Genomic DNA, 24307 nt, shown 5'->3' with positions numbered 1-24307 from the left:
TGCGCTGCTCACAGCTCCAGAATGTCCCTCCTTCTCCTCAGAACTTGGACCCAGACCCTGCACTCTGCAGGAGGTGGCTGATGACAGCCCAGGACCAGTGTGTCCACTTTCAAGACACAGTCTTTCAAATTCAGCAAGTGTTCTGAATTTGCCAGTAGTTTTGATTTGGAATCAAGTTTTTCTCTGTCTGCAGGAAGGTCCATCTGCAGAGCCGACAATGTATGTGGATCCTCCTTAACTCAGCAAAGAGATTTTATACCTAGGTCTGTAGTACCCAAATACATGGTTATTTCAATCAGTTAGATGACTGATTTGTTATTTGAGCATTTGTTTTATGCGATACTAAGTGAATCTTTGCCTATGGTGTTTAGGTATTTTATACATACATACACACACACATACACACACATATATCTTCATTCTGAAAGGCAGATACATTAACGATTATTAAAGAAGCAATGAAGTCAAATGTTTCTCCTCTCTGTCCTCCTTCAAGTACCCCCATCCTGTATCTATTCATAGGTACCAACAGCTGCTACTGCTGCTAAATCACTTCAGTCCTATCTGACTCTGTGTGACCCCATAGACGGCAGCCCATCAGGCTCCCCCGTCCCTGGGATTCTCCAGGCAAGAACACTGGAGTGGGTTGCCATTTCCTTCTCCAATGCATGGAAGTGAAAAGTGAAAGTGAAATCGCTCAGTCGTGTCCGACCCTCAGCAATCCCATGGACTGCAGCCTTCCAGACTCCTCAGTCCATGGGATTTTCCAGGCAAAAGTACTGGAGTGGGGTGCCATTGCCTTCTCCGACCAACAGCTAAAGGAAGATATTTAAGATTTAAAGTTTGTAATGAATTCACTCCATGTTACAAATTATTCCTGTCACTCCTCCTTAGTTGATGGAAAAGGTGCATTCTCGTCCTTACCAATGCTTTTGAAAGTGAAAGTGAAGTCGCTCAGTGTGTCCGACTCTTTGCGACCCCATGGACTGTAGCCTCCCAGGCTCCTCTGTCCATGGGATTTTCCAGGCAATAGTCCTGGAACGGATTGCCATTTCCTTCTCCAGGGGATTTTCCCAACCCAGGGATCAAACCCGGGTCTCCCACATTGTAGGCAGACGCTTTACCGTCTGAGCCACCACACTAATTTTAGGTGAGTATAAATGAGATGTTACAAACTGAAATGTTACGTAAGTTATTTCAGCACATAAGAGACCTGGCCGAATGCGAACAATGGTAAGAATGGAGTCAAATATTTTATTATCTGGTAGGTACCTTGGAAAGTCTCGAAAATTTCCCTTTGTAGAAATAGTTTCTACTAGCAATAAGTTGAATCTCTTTGCTGGGTGGCATTTATCTTTTCAAAGTCAGCTAGGACAAACAATGGTCCTCTGGAGCCTGGAGGCAGAGTTTCCACAAGATGTGAAACTATCGTGTTTTCTGCGGTCTGCAACTCCCAGGCCCTATAGCACCCGCCATTTTTCTCTAAGACTCACTCTATGGAAATTGCAGGCTGAACAGAAGAAATGCTACCAATTATACAAGGGAAACAACTGTAATTGCCAAAGATTGCTCCTAGAATATAATAAGCTTTGAAATGTAGGAAGAAAATTCAACTGATTGTTTGAAATCTTGGGAAATTATTCAGAACAAGGCATTCTATATGAGTATGATGTTTGCAAACTAAAAAGAGAATCTCATGATGTTATTACCTGCCTTAAAAGGAAAATATGTCATTCATATCTTAGTTTGCTTGATTGGGATATCTATATTGGAAGCATGAAAGCAAATCAAGTAGTATATTACTTACTCTCAAGAAAAATGGAAACTTTTTCCCATAAAATCCAACTCTGAAGAACTCTGGTTCAAGACGTTGCTGGTCCATAATTTTGTCATACAAAGAGGCCTCCATCATCTAGCAAAGAACAGGGGGCGTTTTAATCATTTTATCTCATCTTTTAGCTCCACCACTTTATAGAAGAGGCTATTTCTTCTATTAAAATAAAGAGAATGTCACTTTAGTTCCATTTGCAGAAAAGAAGGTTGACTCCTTTTCTATGCTTTAAGGCAGAGATCAGCAAACTTACTCTGTAAATGGCCAGACAATAAATATTTCAGACCTTACAAGTCACCTAGTCCCTGTCATAACTACTCAATTCTTTGAGGTCCATAGGCTTCAGTTTCCTGACCTCTTCTTTAAAGGATCGAGTATATTACTACATGTTCTCACCAGAGGAAATGATTTCTATGCACATAGTCTATCAAAATATTTTCTTCACAATAAAAATTAACATGAACTCTTAAAGGCAAAATCTTTCTGGAGAATTCTTGTACTCACCTAAGCATTCAGTTCTCCTAGGTCATGGTAATTCAGGACATCTGGAAGATGTAACCTTGTACAGGTTGAACGGGGATAAACCAACAAACCAAACGGGGCCCATAGTGCAAGTGTTGTGGGGGCTGAAGGCTGTTAAGTGTCTTTGATGAGGTTGGAAGCATGAAGTACATAAAGATTATGGTTTTCCATTCATGGTATTATCATCCCCAGGGTTTCCAGAGAAAGACTAATATTGCAATTGAAAATATCTCCCCTTTCTCCGCCCCCAGTAACAGCACCCAAAAGAGCACTTGGCATGAAGTGCAAAGCTTTGAGTTTATAAAAATCTTAGTGACTATGGCACCCAAGGGCCCTCACAGGTAAACACTGTAACCTCGCTTCTGTTCCGGGGACAGGATGCAAAGAGAAGCACAGGGACATTTTTATATGAAACTGCAGTGCCTGCCAAAGCCAGCATGATGGGCTGAAGTTAAAACAAGGCTTTTCCTCCTTGGTTTTCCTGTTAGGAGAAATATCGATGAACTCCTGACATGAAATAGTACACTCAAAGTACAGGGCTGGCTCCTGCCAGAGGAAGAAGTTATTTGTGGTATAAGGGATACTGGGTTGTTAAAGGTTTATGAGTATTATCTCTTATATTACTACCTTGGAATGAAAAGGCAATATCATAATTTTTGAAAATATATATGTATGTACATATGTATATATAATCTGATGATCCTGTTTTAGAAGCCCTGAAGAGCTTAAATGTAACAAGATGATACAAAATGTTTGACCTGACAAGAATAAGGATGTGGAGTACCAGAGGGACTTGCTTGAACCTTCAAGAAGAGAAGGTGCTGAATTGGCCAAAGTTCATTTGAGTTTTTCTATGATGCTTCGCAAGAACCCAAGCGAACTTTTTGGCTACCTCAATATAAAAGATTTGGATTAGGGACACAGAATATTAAACTCCTTGAGCTCTTGGGTACTAAGACCTTGGTTTCAGTTTTAGCAAATAAAAACATTTCTGAAGCTAAAAAGATTTGATACCTTCAGAAGTTAACCCCCAAATCTTTCAAAATGCGTCAGCTAGCCATTTCTCCTATTTTACTGCATGATTATGGGACTAAGGATGGAATATTACTGAGATTTGTGTGTGAGTGACAAGCTCTTCCAACAAAAAGTATTAATCCTGGGTTAAATGTTATATTTCAGATGTAGTGTTTAGAATAGATCAACAGCTTATGTTTTGCATATTAATCAAAAGCATCACACAGGTCAACATGCTATTTCTCTGGATAAATAGAGGAGTATGCTTCAGAGGAAAGGTATCTTTCAAAAGCTTTCTACAAGACACATCAAGACGATCACAAAGTTGACTTCCTAGCACCATGTGGGGAAGTTAATCTACAAAAGGATTCCATAACCTGATTAGGATGCATGCAGGTACCTTACCCTCATCTTGCTCAGGTTTCTGTAATCATAGTAACTCTCGTACTGCTCTGCAATCTTCCGGCACAAGATGATGCCATTCTCCCAACACTGCGGACAAATGAATAACATAAATGTTAACAATCTCATGGCATTTACTAATTTCCACCCAGAGGTCAAGAGGGGACCGCTCTCAGATGATCAAGCCTTACTTCTTAACCTTTAAAACTGACCCTTAATAGTACCACTGCAATTTTAAGCATGAAAATAGCATGTAATTAACAGGTTCATTATTTAAAATATTTAGAGAGTTGAAAGTGATAACCTACAAATCATTAACATATGGTGCAAAAACAACATTTCCTGGTATCATCTCAAAACTATTATCCTGAAGATGTGGTGTACACACACACACATATACACTACAATATTAGTCAACCATCAAAAAGAATGGAATAATGCCATTTGTAGCAACATGGGTGGACCTAAAGACTATCATGCTAAGTGAAGTAAGTCAAGGAAAGAGAAACACCATATGATATCACTTATATGGAATCTAAAATACAACCCATATCAACACATCTATGAGACAAAAACATACTCACAGACATGGAAAACAGACATGTGGTTGCCAAGCAGGGGTGGGGAAGGAATGGATGGATGGATTGGGAGTTTGGGATTAACGGATGCAAACTAGTATATATAGGATGAATAAACAACAAGGTCCTATTGTGTGACACAGGGAACTATATCCAACATCCTGTGACAAGCCGAAATGGAAAAGAATATGAAAAAGAATATATATATGTACAGATGAGTCACTTTGCTGCACAGAAGAAATTAACACAACATTGTAAATCACTACACTTCAATAAAATGAAAAAAAAAAGTAATAATTTATAGTTAAAAATAAACAAAACGATCATGCTGAAATAACTGCAATTCCACAATGGCCAAGGAGATGAATGAGCAGCCCCTCAGGGCTGGGATATGCGGAACTGCCACTGACCCCTAAGGTCCAATTATCCACAGCTGGCTCAGTGGATTCCTTGTTGGCCCAAGCGTACTTGTAAACTGCAAGGGTCTAAGCCAGCTGGTTACTCTCAGCAGAAATGCAGAACTTCTTTGATCTAGCTCAGGTGTCTGCGAATTTTCCCACCAAACAGTAAATGCCTTAGGTGTTGTGGGCCATACAACCTTTGTCACCACTGCCATTAAACTATGAAAACATCCGCAGACACGCATGAGCTTGGCTGTGTTACAATAAAACTTTATTGACAACTGAAATATGAATTTCATATAATTTTCACAGGCCAAATACCATTCTTCTTTTTAGTTCTTTTGAGCATTTAAAAATGTAAAAGTGAGTCTTAGTTTGCGGGCTGAACTGAAACAGGCAGTGAACTGTTTGACCCATGGGCCATAGTCTCCAAGTCCTCATAAAGCACAGACTCCTGGGAATGGGCCAAGAGAGGTTCTGTAACAGCTTATCTTACAGGTGGAAAGTTTACTGCAGGAGGACACAGCGGCATTTCTTTGCTATTAACGTAATGAACGGTATGTCAGTGTAGTTAGATAAATAATAGAAGAGGATAGGAAAGAAGCAATTCCCTTGCATCAAATTTTTAGGAGTACCCAATTATGTTTTATAAAAGAATGACAGCCACTGGGTGTATTTTCATTTCCTGTTTAACCTTGGAACTTTGAAAGATATATTTAAATCTAAGACATGTATCACCAAAGCATACAAGTGTTCAAATCAACTGGGGTCAGATTCACGTTTTTTTTCAAGAGCATTGCAAACCCCTGAAGAGGGAGCAGGTGGCAGGGAGGTGACATGCTGAATTGCTTTATTAGCTCAGGGAGGTTTTCAATACCCCATGGCAACTCTGAGTATATGACGGGATGTCATAAAATTCTGTAAATAAATTTGGTTTCATTTATTTCATCTTAAAAAAAGTGGACTGGGACAGATTACTATGTGCCCATTTGGGGAGGTAGGGGAGGTGTGATAGTGGTTTTTCAGATAATAAAATGCCTGGATGTTGAAACCTCTAGATGAGGGTCTCTCAAGATGGGATTCAAGTTCATACACACTGGAATTTTCTGGAGTCCTTATTAAAATCGCAGAACCCCCTGGTGCAAGCCAGACCTACTTAATCAGAATTTGCAGGAGTGGGGCCTGGGAATCTTAATTTCAGTCAACTCTCAGGAGTTAATGCACACTGAAAATTTGAGGGCCCCTGCTTGAAGAGGTGGCCATCAATGAACTAGAAATAAAGGAGATGTGACAGTCACCTTGGGAAAGGACACAGGTGACTGGGGCTACTTACCTTGCCTCTGTCAAAGTTCTGGATGATGGCGAGGTGCAGGTGCTCCTTGCGCTGCCATTCCGTTTGCATGGGGTAGGTCAGGAATTCCCGGAGGGGCCGGTCAGACCATTCCAGCAGCTCATCATATAACAACAGCGTATATGCAGCCTCTGAAAGATAAGCGGGAAGGTGATGATCGAGACAGGACCCCAGTGCAGCTGGTTCAGGACAAGCTGGATTAAGTATTTTTTTTCTGAATTTCACGATACTGAAGAACACATGTCCAGGACACATGCAACGGAAGGTGAATGAATGAGAAGCACCCTGGGAGATGGAATTACTGGAAACTTGTGTTTGATCTTTTGGTTCTCTTTATTTTCTCTTTCTCTCCTTCCCGTCTATTCCCACACCCCCCCTACTGTTCATATGTACTGGCATAATAAAAATGTTAAGGATAGCTCTGTAGCTGGTTCAAAATGTAGGGGAGACATGCTTTCGTTTGCTACATAGGTTCACTGGTAAATCCCTTAGCAGGGGACTATGGGTAGTTTCCATAGGGCATGCTTTGTTGTTGTTCAGTCACTTAGTCATCTTCAACCCTTTGTGACCACATGGACTGCAGCACGCCAGGCTTCCCTGTCCTTCACCATCTCCTGGTGTTTGCTCACATTCATGTTCATTGAATCGGTGATGCCATCCAACCATCTCGTTCTCTGTCACCCCCTTCTCCTCCTGCCATCAATCTTTCCCAGCATCAGATTCTTTTCCAGTGAGTCAGCTCTTCACATCAGATGGCCAAAGTACTGAAGCTTCAACATCAGTCCTTCCAATGAATACTCAGGATTAATTTCCTTTAGGATTGACTGGTTTGATCTCCTTGCTGTCCAAGGGACTCTCAAGAGTCTTCTCCAACTCTACAGTTTAAAAGCATCAATTCTTCAATGCTCAGCCTTCTACATGGTCCAACTCTTACTTCCATACATGACTACTGGAAAAACCATAGCTTTGACTATATGGATCTTTGTTGGCAAAAAAGGGCATGCTTAAGAAACAAAAAATGATAGCTCAATTCTCTTGGCTAATAAAAGGCTGAAAAATGTGAAAGTGATACTGCAAGTCCCCTATATACAAATGAGTTCTGTTCTGCGAGTGTGTTCTTAAGTGTTATTTGTTCCTAAGTCCACAAAGTTAGCCTAGGTACCCAACAAACACAATCAGCTTTATAGTGCTGTATTGTAATAGGTTTATAATACTTTTCACACAAATAATACATTAAAAAAACACAAAAAAATAAAGAAAACATCTTTAAAGTGCAGTACCTTGAAAGTACAGTAGTATGGTACAACAGCTGGCACACAGGGGCTGGCATCGAGTGAACAGGCAAGAAGAGTTACTCACTGGAGAAGGGAGAGGAGGTGGGACATGGCAGAACTGAAGGATAGTCAGCAATAGGAGACGGAGGGCAAGCTGCCATTTCACTCACGTTGACATTGATGGAACACATGTTCACATCTTTGAAAGTTCGTATGTAGGGGACTTATTGTATATGTGTGTGGGGGTATCACAGTACAGACAGAATTTAGAAGGGGAAAAGCTAGAGAAGAGTTCAGAGAAGAAAACCTTTTAAAATCTATTAATAGCCAACAGAGAAAGGACCAGAAAGGGTAAAAGTATTGGATAAGAAGAGTGTGTATGTGTGTGTGTGTGAGAGAGAGAGAACAAACTGTGTGGGCTATGTACTCTGACACCCCCTCTGGCTGGCCCCACAAATCCTCAGTGATGGTTACTAAAGTCATGACATGTTTGGTGGAGGGGGAATTTCCTGGGGAAACATGTAAAGGGATGACATTCTATACATGTGTATAGAAACGGTGACCCACAGGCTTAAGCATGGTTGACAGGTAATGTATTTAATAGGATACTTGCCATTCTGCAGGTCCCTTCTTTTCCTGAACCATAAATATGGCCAAATACATCAAGAATGGGAACCAGAATTCACTGTCCCTGATGAAAGACTATAATAATTTTTTTCACCTGACACTATAACAGCCAACTTACTTACTAAACTGAATAAAATGATAAAACCCTTATGTTAGGTATCCATTTACCTACCATCTCCACACATGTCTGAAAAGACACAGTAGTAACTTTTATTTATTTATTTTTCTTTTTTTTCTTTTCTACTGATTTTATTTATTTTTATTTATTTTCTTTTATATAACTTTACAATATTGTATTGGTTTTGCCATATATCAAAATGAATCTGCCACAGGTATACATGTGTTCCCCAGCCTGAACCCTCCTCCCTCCTCCCTCCTCATACCATCCCTCTGGGTCATCCCAGTGCACCAGCCCCAAGCATCCAGTATCGTGCATCAAACCTGGACTGGTGACTCGTTTCATATATGATATTATACATATTTCAATGCCATTCTCCCAAATCATCCCACCCTCTCCCTCTCCCACAGAGTCCAAAAGACTGTTCTATACATCAGTGTCTCTTTTGCTGTCTCATACACAGGGTTATTGTTACCATCTTTCTAAATTCCATATATATGTGTTAGTATACTGTATTGGTGTTTTTCTTTCTGGCTTACTTCACTCTGTATAATAGGCTCCAGTTTCATCCACCTCATTAGAACTGATTCAAATGTATTCTTTGTAATGGCTGAGTAATACTCCACTGTGTATATGTACCACTGCTTTCTTATCCACTCATCTGCTGATGGACATCTAGGTTGCTTCCATGTCCTGGCTATTATAAACAGTGCTGCGATGAACATTGGGGTACATGTGTCTCTTTCTATTCTGGTTTCCTCAGTGTGTATGCCCAGGAGTGGGATTGCTGGATCATAAGGCAGTTCTATTTCCAGTTTTTTAAGGAATCTCCATACTGTTCTCCATAGTGGCTGTACTAGTCTGCATTCCCACCAACAGTGTAAGAGGGTTCCCTTTTCTCCACACCCTCTCCAGCATTTATTGCTTATAGACTTTTGGATCGCAGCCATTCTGACTGGCATGAAATCGTACCTCATAGTGGTTTTGATTTGCATTTCTCTGATAATGAGTGATGTTGAGCATCTTTTCATGTGTTTGTTAGCCATCTGTATGTCTTCTTTGGAGAAATGTCTATTTAGTTCTTTGGCCCATTTTTTGATTGGGTCATTTATTTTTCTGGAGTTGAGCTGTAGGAGTTGCTTGTATATTTTTGAGATTAGTTGTTTGTCTGTTGCTTCATTTGCTATTATTTTCTCCCATTCTGAAGGCTGTCTTTTCACCTTGCTTATAGTTTCCTTTGTTGTGCAGAAGCTTTTAAGTTTAATTAGGTCCCATTTGTTTATTTTTGCTTTTATTTCCAATATTCTGGGAGGTGGGTCATAGAGGATCCTGCTGTGATGTATGTCGGAGAGTGTTTTGCCTATGTTCTCCTCTAGGAGTTTTATAATTTCTGGTCTTACATTTAGATCTTTAATCCATTTTGAGTTTCTTTTTGTGTATGGTGTTAGAAAGTGCTCTAGTTTCATTCTTTTACAAGTGGTTGACCAGATTTCCCAGCACCACTTGTTAAAGAGATTGTCTTTAATCCATTGTATATTCTTGCCTCCTTTGTCAAAGATAAGGTGTCCATATGTGCGTGGATTTATCTCTGGGCTTTCTATTTTGTTCCATTGATCTATATTTCTGTCTTTGTGCCAGTACCATACTGTCTTGATGACTGTGGCTTTGTAGTAGAGCCTGAAGTCAGGCAGGTTGATTCCTCCAGTTCCATTCTTCTTTCTCAAGATCGCTTTGGCTATTCGAGGTTTTTTGTATTTCCATACAAATTGTGGAATTATTTGTTCTAGCTCTGTGAAGTATACTGTTGGTAGCTTGATAGGGATTGCATTGAATCTATAAATTGCTTTGGGTAGTACACTCATTTTCACTATATTGATTCTTCCAATCCATGAAAAGACACAGTAGTAACTTTTAATACAATATCCATAAATGGTAATTCTTTTTCTTCACTTATTTGCTTTAAGGATAACTACACATATGGCTCCTAAGTAACATGTTACGTTCCAGTACTATAAGAAAGGCCTGGGTCCCCATCACTATTCTCTTGTCTTTTAAGTGTAGAAGTCCTGTAAGGCACAGGTTCTGGCTGTGTTTTCCTCTTTAATTACCTTTGGTGAGCTCAACCTAGTAACTTCAATGATTGCAGCAAAACTTTTCATCACCCACCAGCAGTCTCTTATTCCCCAGCATTCAGTGTGCAAGCTGTTACTAACACAAGTTTTCTTTAATGCAAATGATCACATTGCTCCCATGATTAAAACTAGTCAATGATTCTCAGTAACTATTAACAATAGAATGAATTTGGACTTCCTAAAGTGACACAGAACGCTGCCCATGATCTGGTCCGTCCACTCACATTTCCCTAATGTCCCCACTTATGACGGGTAAGACGGAGACTGCTACTGTGAGCCTGCTACTGTCTCCCTAAAAAGCTTCCAGCCCCTTGACCCCATCATCACTTTTGCTGAATGCAACATGATGCATCCTGATCCAGAGGCGGCTGCCTGTCAGGGACACAGGTGCCTTCCACTACATGGACACAGGCCCTTTCCTGGGGTGAGATGGACGGAGCGAATGTCTGCTGGAGGGTGTCAATTAATCGGTGGATGTAGAAGCAGCCAAATCTGCCATGATGTGGGTTGCCATGGAAGACTGCTTCACAGGGTTAGACAGATGATGATGATAACAAGATCATCAGAGCTGTGCTATATCTGAACAGCGTCCTCATTTTCCCTGAGGCCTCCTGAGATCACTTCCTAATCTTTAATTACCCACATACCCTTATAATGACAAGCATCTAAGAAAACCCCAAGGGCATCTTTGTTTTTCTGTCCACTCTCGCTCCTGTCACCTGAACAAACTAAGATTCCTCTCCCTTATCACACCAACTGACACCTGGGGTCCTTCACAGCCTGTTCCTTCAAGCCTTTAGCTGCTGAATAATTCCTATTTTCTCTTAATGACACAGCTCCAAAATGATCATCTTTGCCTCTCAGATTTTTCTTGTATCTCCCTGAGCTTTCAAAAAATATCCTTGAGACTAACCATGACACAGTGTAAAGGTGGAATAGTGAGTGGGGAGGCCAGAGGGAACCCCTTCCCACATCTCAGCTGCCCACAGGGAGGGACCGAAAAGGCAATGAAGGTGAAATTTACACAGAGAGAAAGTCGAGTGGTGGTGCCAGAGATGAGGGGAGGGGAAAATGGGAAGTTACTGTTTAATGTGTACAGGGTTTCAGATTGGGTGGATGAGAAGGTTCTGGAGACAGATGGTGGGGATGGTGGCCCAACAACATGGATGCACTTAATGGCCACTGAAGTGCACACTGAAAAATGGGTAAGATGGCAAATTTTATGTTATGTACATTTTACCACAATAAATAAAGTGAAAAAAGTGGGGAGTAATGAAGTGTTTCTAATCTTGTAAACTGCTGTTCAAGTAACGTTTGCCCTGGGAACGTCCAAGGGATGGCGGGAAGGTCGGGTGTGGGTGACCTGCCCCTGAGAAGGGCGGGAAAAGAAGTAACCACTGGTGGGCTTTTTTGTACAGTTCTTCTGTGTATTCTTGCCACCTAATCTCTTCTGCTTCTGTTAGGTCCTTGCTGTTTCTGTCATTTACTGTATACATCTTTGCATGAAATGTTCCCTTGGTATCTCCAATTTTCTTCAGGAGATCTCTAGTCTTTCCCATTCTATTGTTTTCCTCTATTTCTTTGCATTATTCACTTAAGAAGGTTTTCTTATCTCTCCTTGCTATTCCCTGGATCTCTGCATGGCAGAAAGCGAAGAGAAACTAAAGAGCCTGTTGATGAAGGTGAAAGAGGAGAGGGAAAAGGCTGGCTTAAAACTCAACATTCAAATAACTAAGATCAAAGCATCCGGTCCCATCACTTCATGGTACAGAGATGGGGAAAAAGTGGAAACAGTGACAGATTTTATGTTCTTGGGCTCCAAAACCACTGCAGATGGAGACTGTAGCCATGAAATTAAAACATGCTTGCTCCTTGGATGAAAAGCTATGACATCCAAGACATCCAAAACCTAGACAGTGTGTTAAAAAGCAGAGACATCACTTTGCTGACAAGGGTCCATTTAGTCAAAGCTATGGTTTTTCCAGTAGTCATGTATGGATGTGACAGTTGGACCATACAGAAGGCTGAGTATCAAAGAATCGATGCTTTCAAACTGTGGTGCTGGAGAAGACTCTTGAGAGTCCCTTGGACAGCAAGGAGATCAAACCAGTCAATCTTAAAGGAAATCAACCCTGAATATTCACTGGAAGGACTGATGCTGAAACTGAAGCTTCAATACTTTGGCCATCAGATGTGAAGAGGTGACTCACTGGGAAAGAACCTCATGCTGGGAAAGATTGATGGCAGGAGGAGAAGGCAGTGGACAGACGATGAGATAGTTGGATGGCATCATCAACTCAATGGACATGAATTTTGAGCAAACTCCAGGAGACAACGAAAAATAGGGAAGCCTGGCGTGCTTCAGTCCATGGGGTCTCAAAGAGTCAGACATGACTTAGTGAATGAACAACAACTGGTAGGCCAGCAGAGCAAGCTGACAGATGACCGAAGGGTGATGTGGGGAGGTGTGAAAACAAGTTACACCTGGAACAGAATTTGATTCCAGAAGATAACAATGTATATCAAGGGTAAACGGTGTGTGTGAAGGAAACTGCAGAAAATTTTCATTAAAGGAAACGTATGCCTCTGAGGTGTCAGCAACAGACTACTGAGGTTTCTGGAACACATCAGCATATCGAAGATGTTTTATCACAATATGTGCATGTTTATTCCTATGTATCTTTAGAAGACTGCATTGCATACTAAAAAGAGAAAGATGACTCACATCCAAAATTACAAACAATGTTTTTAAAAGTGTTTATAATTTTGAACAAAAGGCCATCATCACATAATTAAATATATGGGCCATCTCATTCCATCATTTTGAGAATTGTACAGGGAAGGTATCAATATGAAGAAAGAAGTAACACAGGATAAATGTGGAGATGAATCGTGCAATGGAGGGCATTGTCACAGAGGGCTGGAAAGGATTAAGCCATAAGAAACAAATCCTGTAAAGACAGAAGTTTTTCCATCAATTCCACTTTCTCCAAGACCCACAAAAATGAGGACAGAGGAGAAATGAGCAAAAAGTTATATGGGAAAAGAACTTATTTCTTATGACTCTGGGGAATATAAAAACTCCAAGCTCAGTAAATAAATTAAAAAAAAAAAAAGATTTACACGTTTTCAAAATATAAGGTGACAGATTTGGAGTTTCAGAAAACCAAAATATATCTGTTACATATCTGCAAGAGCTTGTCCTCACTTCCCTCTCTCATTTCTTCTTTTTTTTTTTTAATGGGCTTCAAAATAAAGCAAGTCTACTAGATTGTTTTCACAGATTTAAAAAAAACAGGTTCACCATTTTCCTAATATTAGCTACAAACTACTTTAAAATGACTACTTAAACTTCTAGACAACAGAGTCAGCTAAAAAAGTCTTAGTTTATTTAATCAAAACTATCAGGACATCTGTGTGAAGAGATACCGGGGCTTCCTTGGTGATTAAGGAATTAACAATATTAAAGGAGAAAAATCTGCTCTTGGGGTGTTAAAATCTGAATGCATTCTTAGTAATGCATTTATTTAAATCTCACAGCACTAGGCATTAATCTAAGAACTGAGAAGACTAAGGAGAAAATATCATCTCTGTCCTCAAGGAATTTACCTTCAACTAAAGATCTCTCAACCTACCTACCTCCCTACTTATCAACACACACACACACATTTGTTATATAACTATGAATAAAATGATATGATAAGTACTTGAATGGAAATCTGAAAAAACTGCAATGGGAAAAGAGTAGAAAACATTAATTCAGCCCAAAGCTGGGGGTGCGAGCTCATGGAGTTGGTGAGGGAGAGAGAAGGAAGATAAAGACTTCATGGAAAAGATGATATAGGAGCTGGCTCTGAAGGATAAGAAGAAGGAACACAGTATTAGAGGTAAACAAGAATACATTAGGCTGAATGGACAGGTGTTGTTTCAATTATGATGGGCCTTGAATAAAGACTTTGAGCTTTACTTTGCAGAAGTCATGAATTGACAGAGTTACATCCAGAGAAGGGGGTGACAAAGTTTTCTCAAAGGATCAGACAGTCAATAATTTAGGCTTATAGGACATACAGTCTTTGTTGCAACTACTCAACTATGCCATTTGAGTGCTATAGCAACCATATACAATATGTAATTAAGTGGGTGTGGCTGGAGTTTCAATAAAACATTCTTTAAAAAATCAAATGACAGGGCTGCAGGTTGAAGTTTACTGATCCCTGCTCTAGAGAATAACTCGGGATAGTTAAGAAGCAGTCCAAGAGAGATACGATGAAGGCCTGATTGAGGCAGTGAAATTGGAAACAATAAGAGAGGATATGGCTTTCATTTTTAGGAAGCAGAACCAATAGCACCTCATGAATGAGAGGTATCAAAGGTATCATAAAGGTCTCCAGTCTGAGTCAAGAACTGGGAACTTTTAACAAGTGGTGCTCTTAGCTGATATAGTGGAACCGTAGCTAAAGGCATGCTTAAATCCTGGGAACATGAGCATCACTTCAGAAAGTGTTCCTTTACTCTTTCAAAGCTGGGGGAGGAACCAAGATTCAGGAGTTCCTTGGAAGAACAGTGTGCCAAAAGACTAAGATTTGTAATTTCGAGATCCAATTAAAGGGGTTTCATTCTGGTTAAGATGTAGTATGCACATTTTAGTTGTATTTTTCTCACTGATTCACCTAAAAACCCAAGACAGAATGTATAAAGCAACTATTGGAGAATTCTGAAAAGTAAATGAGAAGGCAGACAGAACAGGAAAATCAATACTTAAAGGAGGATGACAGAGTGGTGAGCTCCTTGTTTTTACTTTTTTTGCCTTTTGTATCTCCAGGCTTAGCCTTCTCTGTTTCCTGTAACTTCAAATGGAAAACAGACAGAAAAAGCTCCTTTAGTCAGAGAACTGGGAGAAGCACCTTCTGTGGGATGGGTACTTTCTATTCTTCTGGTCCACTCTGAGTCCCAGGAACAAAGCTGCAAACCCGCACTGTGGCATCAGGGGCAGTCACGGTGGGGCAGTAGTGGCTTCCTCTTTTCTCTTTTCTTTCACTGCTTTCCCTCTACCAGGGAGGCTGACTCATAGTAGCTCATAGTATGGAGGATCAAGTCTTGGCTCTGAGTACTCGGGCTCTGATTAAGCAAGAGTCTCAGGAAAAGGAGCCCTTGGGAGATGGTAAGAGTGAGAAAGATCAGAGAGAACAAGGAGATGGAGAAAGGAATTTTTAAATTATGTGTATGTCTTCCTGGGCTCACCCTTAAGCTGTACATGTATAGAATGAATCAGAATCAACCTAACAAAGATTCTGATAAATGAACTATGGTAGAGATAACTGCCCATGTCCCAGGCTCTCCCCAGGTGGCACACAAGCAGGAAAGACCACAAAAGTGTAGCAAAGGCTTTGAAAACTAAACTGACCTTCAAAAGGTAACTCAGGACTTTAGGTCTGAACTTAGCTGGATTGATTTTTTGAATATTTTAAGAAAACCCAGAATCTCACAATATTTAAAATGTCTGGGATACAATCCAAAATTACTTGACATTCAGAGAACCAGGAACACTAAATAAATCTCAAAGGGAAAAAGCAATTAACAGATGCCAACTCTAAGATGATTCAGTTTTTGAAATTATAGGCAAATACTATGAAACAGCTATTATAACCGTGTTACTTGAAGTAAAAGTGAACACTCGTGAAATGAGAAAATACAAATTTTTGCAAAACCACTGAAGCTATTAAAAATAGCTAAATAAACTTAGACAAATAATAAAAAAGTAAAAAAATTAAAACTTCACTGGAAGACCTCAGTAGTTGAATGGAAATGATAAAGAAGAGCCAATGGACTTGAAAATAGATAAATGGAAATTATCCAATCTGAAAAACAGAAAGAATAAAAAAATTGAAACAAAAAACCCCAAAACAGCACCCCAGGAAATTATAGAACAATACCAAATGGTCTAACATCCATAAAACTGGAGTCCCAAAACAGAGAATCAGTGCAGAAAATATATTTGAAGAAATAATGCCTGAAAGTTTCCCAAATTTGGTGAAAGAAATGTTGAGAGATCCAAGAGGCTCAGCAAACCCAACCAGGATAGATTTAAAAAAAACACCATGCCAATATATATACCATAATTGAAGTGCTGAAAACCAAAGACAGAGTCTTAAAGGCAACCAGAGAAAATTACACATTACCTCCAGGGAACAATTGAAATGACTACAGCTCTCACCAAAAACAATGGAGGCCAGAAGAAAATAAAGTTTTAAAGTACTGATACAAAGACACTGTCCAACTGTATCCAGCAAACATTTCCTTCAGGGATGAAGGTAAAATAAAGATGAAGGACAACTAAGAGTTCTTCACTACTAGATCTGTTCTAAAAGAAATACTGTAACAAGTTCTGGAGGTTGAATGAAAATGTTAACAGAGGAAAACTGAGAATTTCATGAGTGAACAAAGAGCAACAGGAATGGTAAATATCTGAGTAAATATAATAGATAATTTTTATCCTCTTAAATTCTTTAAAATAGGTATGACTTAAAAATTATGACATTACCTGATGGAATTTTTCAATGTACATACATATATGCTTATGACTATTACAATGTACAGTGGGGAGGTTGTAAAGTTCCTATATTTAACTTGAAGTGGTGAAATACTAACTCTAAATAGACTGTGAAAAGCTAGTTGTGTATTTTATAAACCACTCAAAAACCAAGCCCAAAACCAACCCCTAAAAAACTATGCCGAGATATAGTAAAGAAAAAACAACATATATATTCCAGTTCTAAATTCCAATTTTAAAAGGAGAAATGGTTGAGTCTTTGGCTGTAGTTTAAAAGACAGAGGAATTATTATGTTTAATATAACAGTGACCAGCCCACTTCCCCCAACCCAAGTCAAAAGACAAAATTACCTGTGAAATTCTGTGCTTTGACGTGCAGATCATAGAGTTTGTGGATGTAGCGTATATACATCTCTTCCTTGTTCAGTTCAGTCTTATAGAAGTTCTAAGAGAAAAAAAAAGAGTACAACTATGGATAATTTCTCAACGGTTAGGTTGGCAAGTATGTACCCTTTACTCTGCTTGAACTTTCATGTCTTGAACCAAGAAAATAGACAAATTTTTCTATATAAATGTCTTACAAAATTAAGTAAGGGACACAGTTATATATATATATATATATTTTTTTTTTTTTTTTTACATTTCTTTCCTTTTATTTTGGCTGTGCCGCATGGCATGTGGAATCTTAGTCCCCTGACTAAGGATAGAACCCACACACCCTGCATTGTTAGGGCAGTCTCAACCTTTGGACTGCCAGTCAAGTGCAAAACACAGTTATATATCTTTAATTCAACACTGTCTGTATTAAAAATTACCTATCAACAACTAGATAGGCTGGTAACTCCTGGGGCGATGTTATTACCACTGATTCACATTTCTTTTGCTACTGTCTATTGTTTTTTGGTTAAGTTTAACTGCCAATGAACTAGTCTAAAAATTCAACTAAAATATTAAAAAGATGTAAGATATTAACCTATTTATTACATTTGATCACCGATAGTCAAAGGATAGTTTCTTTCATCTTAAAATTATTTTATGGTGAATTAAAGGTTTCCAGTTTATGACTACAACATAAAGGGATTTGTAAGAGATTTTATTTCAAATTATTGTTACAAGGGTATGCTTACTGAAAATATTTGGTTTATGAAAACAAAGTATCTGGATCTTATTTAAACTTCTCTAAAATGTTTTAACATTCATCATCAAAAACTCAACTTTGACTTAACTGAACACATTATGTTGTCATTTTAAATGTTTACTTTACAGGCCTCCACATCTATTTCTTTATCATATTAGAAAGTATGTTAGTCCTCACTGAACTTAGTAAACATAGGAGTAAAAGTGTAAGAAGTTGGAATCCAGCAAAAGCGTGATGCTGTGAGGCTCTGTATAAGGCTCTTTGAGCGAGCAGATCACTGCAGATATTATGAAATCTCTGCTTCCAGCCATCTGAACTACTATCATTACTATCGCTATTATTTTGACAGATGCTACTTGGTGTGTAGAATGAAAAATGAATAGTGATGGGGAGACAAATCTGTTGACTTGAAGGAGTAACAGGTTTTTCTAGGGTGAAAGTCCAGGAATTTTAAACATTTTTAAAGTTGATTAGCTAGAGAGGGCTTTGGTTACGGACCAAACTAGCCAGTGTGGCTGCTTAACTGTACTTGGGCATGAAGCCTGAGGGCCTCCTGTCAATGTACTTTGTGGCCACTATCTAATAGGTATCCATTCTTCCATATGAGGACTCATCTAACTTCAAGAAGCTGACATGTAGTTGAACGCATTATAAAAAGATATTTCTTCCAGTTTATACCATTATCCTTCCCCTTTCCTCTTGTGTCCTATATACCTTGGGTGGCACTAATCTTGAGTGGCTTCCCAGGTGGCACTAATGGTAAAGAACCCACCTGCCAATGCAGGAGACATAATAGACCTGGGTTCAGTTCTTGGGTTGGAAAGATCTCCAAGAAGAGGGCACAGCACCCTACTCCAGTATTCTTGCCTGGAGAATCCCATGGACAGAGGAGTTGGTAGGCTACAGTGTCCTGTAGATCTTAGCATTCTTTAAAAAGCTAGTAAACAATGCTCTTCACATCTCTCTTATTATAATCAAAATAATTTTAATCATCAAGAATTATTGTACCATAAACATAAATCTAACCACTCAATAGCAGACCTTTACATTATTAAGCAATGTTTTTTTTCCAATAGCTTTCTGGTAAGAAGCAAATTTCTTTGGGAACAAAATAAGTGATCATTCTGTAAATAAATAATAGGTCTTTAAAAAAAAAGAAGAAAGAAAGAAAAATCTCTCAGTCAGCAGATGAGTCGCTTTCATGTATGTCTGGCAAAACTAGTGACAGAGAGAACAAAACAATAATTGATTTCCTAGTTTTAGTCATGTCAAAGATTACACATTTTTACCAGTCTAATAGTACCGTTTAACTCAGAGCTTGTAGAGAAAGTCAGAGTTCCCCTGAAGACAATCTGGAATTGATCTTTCCAAAGAGTTAAGAAAAATCTCCAGGAGGAAGTGAGTGATTAAAGAGAAGCATATTGCAGCTAGAAAACATCAAAAAACTTTCCATATGGAGTATAAGCTAAAAAGATCAGCTTCAGAGTTATATATTCGGTCCTTTAATAATAAGTATTCCTGTGCTAGTTGAAATTAAAACAGTGTTCAAAGTGTTAGCATTTCCCATAAGGACTATTCTTGATCAGTGCAAAACTAACAAGCTAGATTCTTTGTCTCATGTGAACACTGATGGGGGCCACTGATTTTATTGTCTCTGGCTTATTCCTACTGGGAAACTCGAGTAAACACGTTTAGGTCAGAGTATTCAGTCTTTCATCCAAGGAAATGATATCTTCTGTTTATACCAGTTGAGGAAATGGACCCAGAGTCTACATTTAAGAGTGTACCTCTCAAGGTCACAGAGGGCGCTGTGAAAGCAGATGGAGACAATGGAAGATGAGTCCTTCATGAAAAGGTAAAGGCTTTCCTTTGAGGTTATTTATGAGATTTCAGGCTTGGCGCTGGGGGAGAGCCAGGATTAAGGAGACAGACTGAGAAGACCTGAAGATTATACAGCACTTGGCTTTTTTCCTCAAATATTGACGTACAAGCAGAGACATGGAAGGAGATCAGGCTGAGGACCTTGACCATGGCCAAAGGCTGGCAAACAGTGGGGAAAGCACAGAAAGGAAATTTAGAAGTGGGAATGACTGTGCTCAAGGTTAGACATTAAGTGCTAAGGGGAGAGGTAATGGGCTGACCCCATGAGCTTGGCCTGACGGCCTGCAGGTTACTATTGGGTCTGATGATAAAAATTATGGAAGAAACTGCATAAAAAAAATTATGGAAGATACTGCATAAAAAATTATGGAAGAAACTAGCTTGGCCTGATAGCCTGCAGGTTACTAGTGGATCTGATGATAAAAATTATGGAGAAACTGCATAACAAGAGGTGGCCTGACAAAAGATGCTCAGGTCTCACTATTTTTAGCAACTGGTATCAGAGGTGGGATGTAACAATTAAATGCAAAAATGAGAAGGAAGTGGTGGGTGTGGTTAAAAAAAAAGGATAAAGTCATATACTCAGAGATGAACAGTATAGCGAGAAAAGAAATTAAGGAAAAAGATAGTCCTAAGAAAGTAAAAATTCTGAGCTCTGAAGAGGGACTGTAAGGGGGAATAAACAAAACAAACAAAACAAATCTGTAATCAATGAGCTAAGACAAGACAGAATCAGGTTGGGGAAAAAACAAAATTTTAAGGTGCAGGCAAATAGAGAACAAAAAGGCATGGATGTAAGAGACTCGTGGATCAGAGTAAGAATTAGAATTGATTGTGCAAATACTTAGGATAGATGATGAGGTGTATCTATTCTGCAAAATAAGAAAAAGGAACCATGATATACACAAATTTAGAACCAGAAGCAGTCACAGAGTATTGTATTTTAAATGTGATCAATGTAAATTATTAAAAGCATCAATTTATCCTACACCAAAATTTGAAAAAGGAATGTAAACGTATAGTCCTTCTTTTGCTCTGTAGTGAGAATACCATTCTATTTGATAATTAGTTATGAGAACTTTCAGGGTAAACTTTGTGTTCCCAGAACTGTTCTGCTATAGCCTATTATCCTTACGATATTGATTTTTGTTTTCCAAAATTTCTTGTTTGGATGAGAAACTATATGGTTATCCCAGTTATAGTCCAAACCTTAACCACAGATGGCTTTAATTTGCAAAGAAGCTATAGAGTGAAAATATGTGCGTTAAACAGGAAACTGTCATTTGTTCAGAAAGGAACATTGATGTTTATTAAAATCTAGAATAAATATAAGCAGGGTAGAAAGGAACTGTTTACACAGAATTGAAAAGACCTTTTTCCAGGGACATCATCTTTTTTTCCTAGGAGAGCAACAAAGGACTCCAGGGCAGAAAAACAATACAACAGGGAGAAGCTGGCATCACTGTGGGATCTTACAGTGGGTACTTTCTGCAACACTCGGGAGCTGAGAATTCTCTAGCATTTAATTCAAACTAAAGCAAAGAACACTTCTAAACTCTTCTAAGAAACATTCAGACACACTGCAGTGGAAAAACAAACAAAATACAGTATTTCTAAGAAAAAGCAAACATTAGAATGCAAGGAGGAAAAGGGAAATCATTGACTAACCAGGAGGCTCACGGTGCAGCCAATCTTTTTGCCATCTACCTCGCCCATTTTCATGCAGTCCCTAAAAACAAGAAGAAAGAGTCAGAATTCAGAACTTCCTTCCTAAGGGCAAACACAGTTTGTTCTTTTAGGGGAAAGAAAGAAACTGTCAGAGACTAGAGGCTATTTGCAAGTTGCTTTGGATCAAGGAGGCCAGAGCCCCAAGAGGCTTGGGTTGAGAGGGCTGGTCAGACCCTCCCTGAGCACCAACGTGGCTGTAGATTTCACTTCCAGGTGGGCTGTGCCCTCTCTCAATAGAGAGGGGCTAAGGAAGAGGAGTTATGGTGTAAAAGTAAACAGTAAAAGTAACAGTAAAATGTGTGTCATAACACACCTTTTACTGGGCTGAAAAGGAGCCGGTAAGCCTGGCCATCAGCAGTAACAGTGAGGCTTTTTTTCTTAAAATACCATGCATTTAAGTGGGACGACCTGCTTCAACAGTTTAGATCACTTCAAAATCAAAAAATCATGTCTCTGAAAGGTAACGGTGTGAGTTTCATTCCCTCTCTCCTTCTATAATAAATCAGCATGGTTATACAATTCTGTTACACCACCGTTACACTAAAATGAATGGGTCTATTGGTTCTAATGGGTGAGTTTCAAAAACAGCAACAAAAGATTTCTTTAATAACAGGACTCTTTCAATTTACTAAAACTTTAAAAGAACTGCTGAAGAACCCAGAACAAAACATTAAAAAGGGAAAAACAAACAAAGAAGAAACTGAGCTAGCTAGTTAAAAGTCTGCTATTTTACTGCACAAGGTTCCATGGTCTGATTATCAGTTCTTTGAGTGATTAACTCAAGTGCAACTGTATTCTGACTCTTCGACTTCCTAACTGGAGCGCAGTGTATCTGAGAAACAGGGGCTTACCTGTAATCTAACAACCTCTCCATCAGCCGAGTTACAGTGGCGATTAAGGAAACGCCACTTTCTCTCCATGTTTCCCGCTCAATTTTCTTTAGTAGACTGGAAAAGAAAGAATCCAGGGCATTTTCAACATTTATTTTTATCAGTCACCATGACAACCATTTTACTTTCATCAGTACCTTAAATGCCTTAGCAACCACCGCAACATCTCACAAGTAGCACAATGCAAACAATGTCTTACCTAGGATAGGGACCAAAGAGTGGAATTCTAATCCAGGAAGCATTGACAAAGCAAATTGATTTTCAGATTATCCAAGTCATCAAATACGAACACATGCATATAAATCATACTTTCAAAATATGCAAGCCCCTCACAGCTCAAAGACATTGTTTCTTAGCTTCTCTCTTCCACTAATATTAGAGGCTTGTGCCTCCCCACAACAAACAACACTGAGAAAAGCAAAAACAGGAGTGCCTCAAAGTTTACTTTTAAGTAAGATCTTGCTTTAGTCACACAAAAATGTTTTCCTACCTCTCGGTGGAATGCATCTTCATCCAAGCAATTTTACTGCAATGCAACTGCTACAGGAAAATCCTTGTACAGACGGTATGACGTTTTGCGTTTTTTTCCTTTCACTTAACATTTGCCCACTCAATACATATTGTACTATCTGTGCACTCACTCAACAGTTTCATTCATTTTGTCATTAATCACCGAGGATTTTCTATGTGGTTGTTACAGCAGATTGATGACAAGTACCGAACCACATCTCTCCTCCTACATTTTCCCCCTAATCTTAAGCACCTTGGAGCAGAGGCACTGCTATGTCAACACAAAACAATAACAATCATAATCATTAGGATCTCTTTTTACTTTCACTCCCACCTCTAGGCAAATTAACCATATACTTGGCAAAAGCCCTTTAAGATTGAACTTTCCCCAAAAGAAAAAAAGAAAGAACATAGGCATAACAACATGAGGCTACTCTGTCCTCCTAATGATGATTATTTCTAAAATCTTGTTTCCCTCTTATCCTAGTTTCACGAATAACAGAGAGAGAAGACATTTTTTTTTTCACAAGTACCATCTCAGACTAGCCTGTACTGTGCTTAGTAGGAAAAGAAGATAATTTGTCAAAGTTTTCTTTTTTTTTTTTGGTCTTTGGGTATGTTCTCTCTCAATTGTCCTTCCTGCTCCCCCCACCTTCTTTTTGCCATTGCCATTCCAATGCCCAGTCTTCTGTCTTGGCTCCTCATCTGGTGCCTAGGCATCCCTGATCATTTGTTTTTCTGGCTTATTCTGAACTGCTTCCTAAACTAAGGAGGGAGAGGAAGGGAGAGGGAACACAGGAAGGGATGGAGCCTGCCCTGACTAATCCCCCAGGGAAAAGTCCCCTACTTTGTTCTAAATGCGTTTTCTTAAAAAAAAAAAAAAAAAAAAAAACCTCTGAAAAGCACCTGTTTCAAGCTTAAATGCCAAATTGGTATTGAACCAAGTACGCAAATGAAACTCTGCCTGCCAAAGCAAGGCAGGATGATGGAGAAATCTTCCCAAGTGACAGCCCACACCTCATATACTTTAGAGGCTGAAAAACACAGAACTCAAGTTAAGTAATAATTCTAAAAATAAATGGGAGACTTCTTTTATAGGCATGAGCTTCACTAACTTGCATAGCCTCTGGATGCAGTCAGAAATCAGAGCTACAGAATCCTCTTGTGAAAAGAAGCACAGCTCTGCAGAGCCTGCTGCCTTGACTAACCTGAGACTCAAATTATCAGGACCAAGCCTAGAACCCAATTCATCTGCTTTCTTGCCCAGGATTATTCCTTTTGTGGGGAAGCTGGCCCTCCAAGCTTACTTGATACACCTGGACAAGGAGAGGCTATCAGGCAAGAAGAGTCTAGATAACAT

At 39.1% G+C, this 24307-nt stretch overlaps 1 protein-coding gene across 2 annotated transcripts in view; it reads right to left on the bottom strand.

Annotated features, from left to right (window-relative positions):
• Positions 1–24307, bottom strand: part of DOCK4 (dedicator of cytokinesis 4) — a 474953-nt gene that overhangs the window by 43529 nt on the left and 407117 nt on the right. For both annotated transcript variants that reach the window (XR_008717856.1, XM_055590348.1), the window contains exons 33-38: positions 22399–22494; positions 21488–21548; positions 17152–17245; positions 6082–6230; positions 3773–3859; positions 1808–1912 (exon numbers count right to left, since the gene is read on the bottom strand). Coding sequence is in view for 1 of the 2 variants with exons in the window: in XM_055590348.1 (XP_055446323.1) it covers positions 1808–1912; positions 3773–3859; positions 6082–6230; positions 17152–17245; positions 21488–21548; positions 22399–22494 (592 nt within the window). In the remaining variant the exon portion in view is untranslated. The remainder of the gene's footprint in view (positions 1–1807; positions 1913–3772; positions 3860–6081; positions 6231–17151; positions 17246–21487; positions 21549–22398; positions 22495–24307) is intronic.

The sequence above is a fragment of the Bubalus kerabau genome, chromosome 8, assembly GCF_029407905.1.
Source record: "Bubalus kerabau isolate K-KA32 ecotype Philippines breed swamp buffalo chromosome 8, PCC_UOA_SB_1v2, whole genome shotgun sequence".
Lineage (NCBI taxonomy): Eukaryota > Metazoa > Chordata > Mammalia > Artiodactyla > Bovidae > Bubalus > Bubalus kerabau.
The sequence above is the reverse complement of the archived record's forward strand: the minus strand, read 5'-3'. Positions and strand labels throughout refer to the sequence as shown.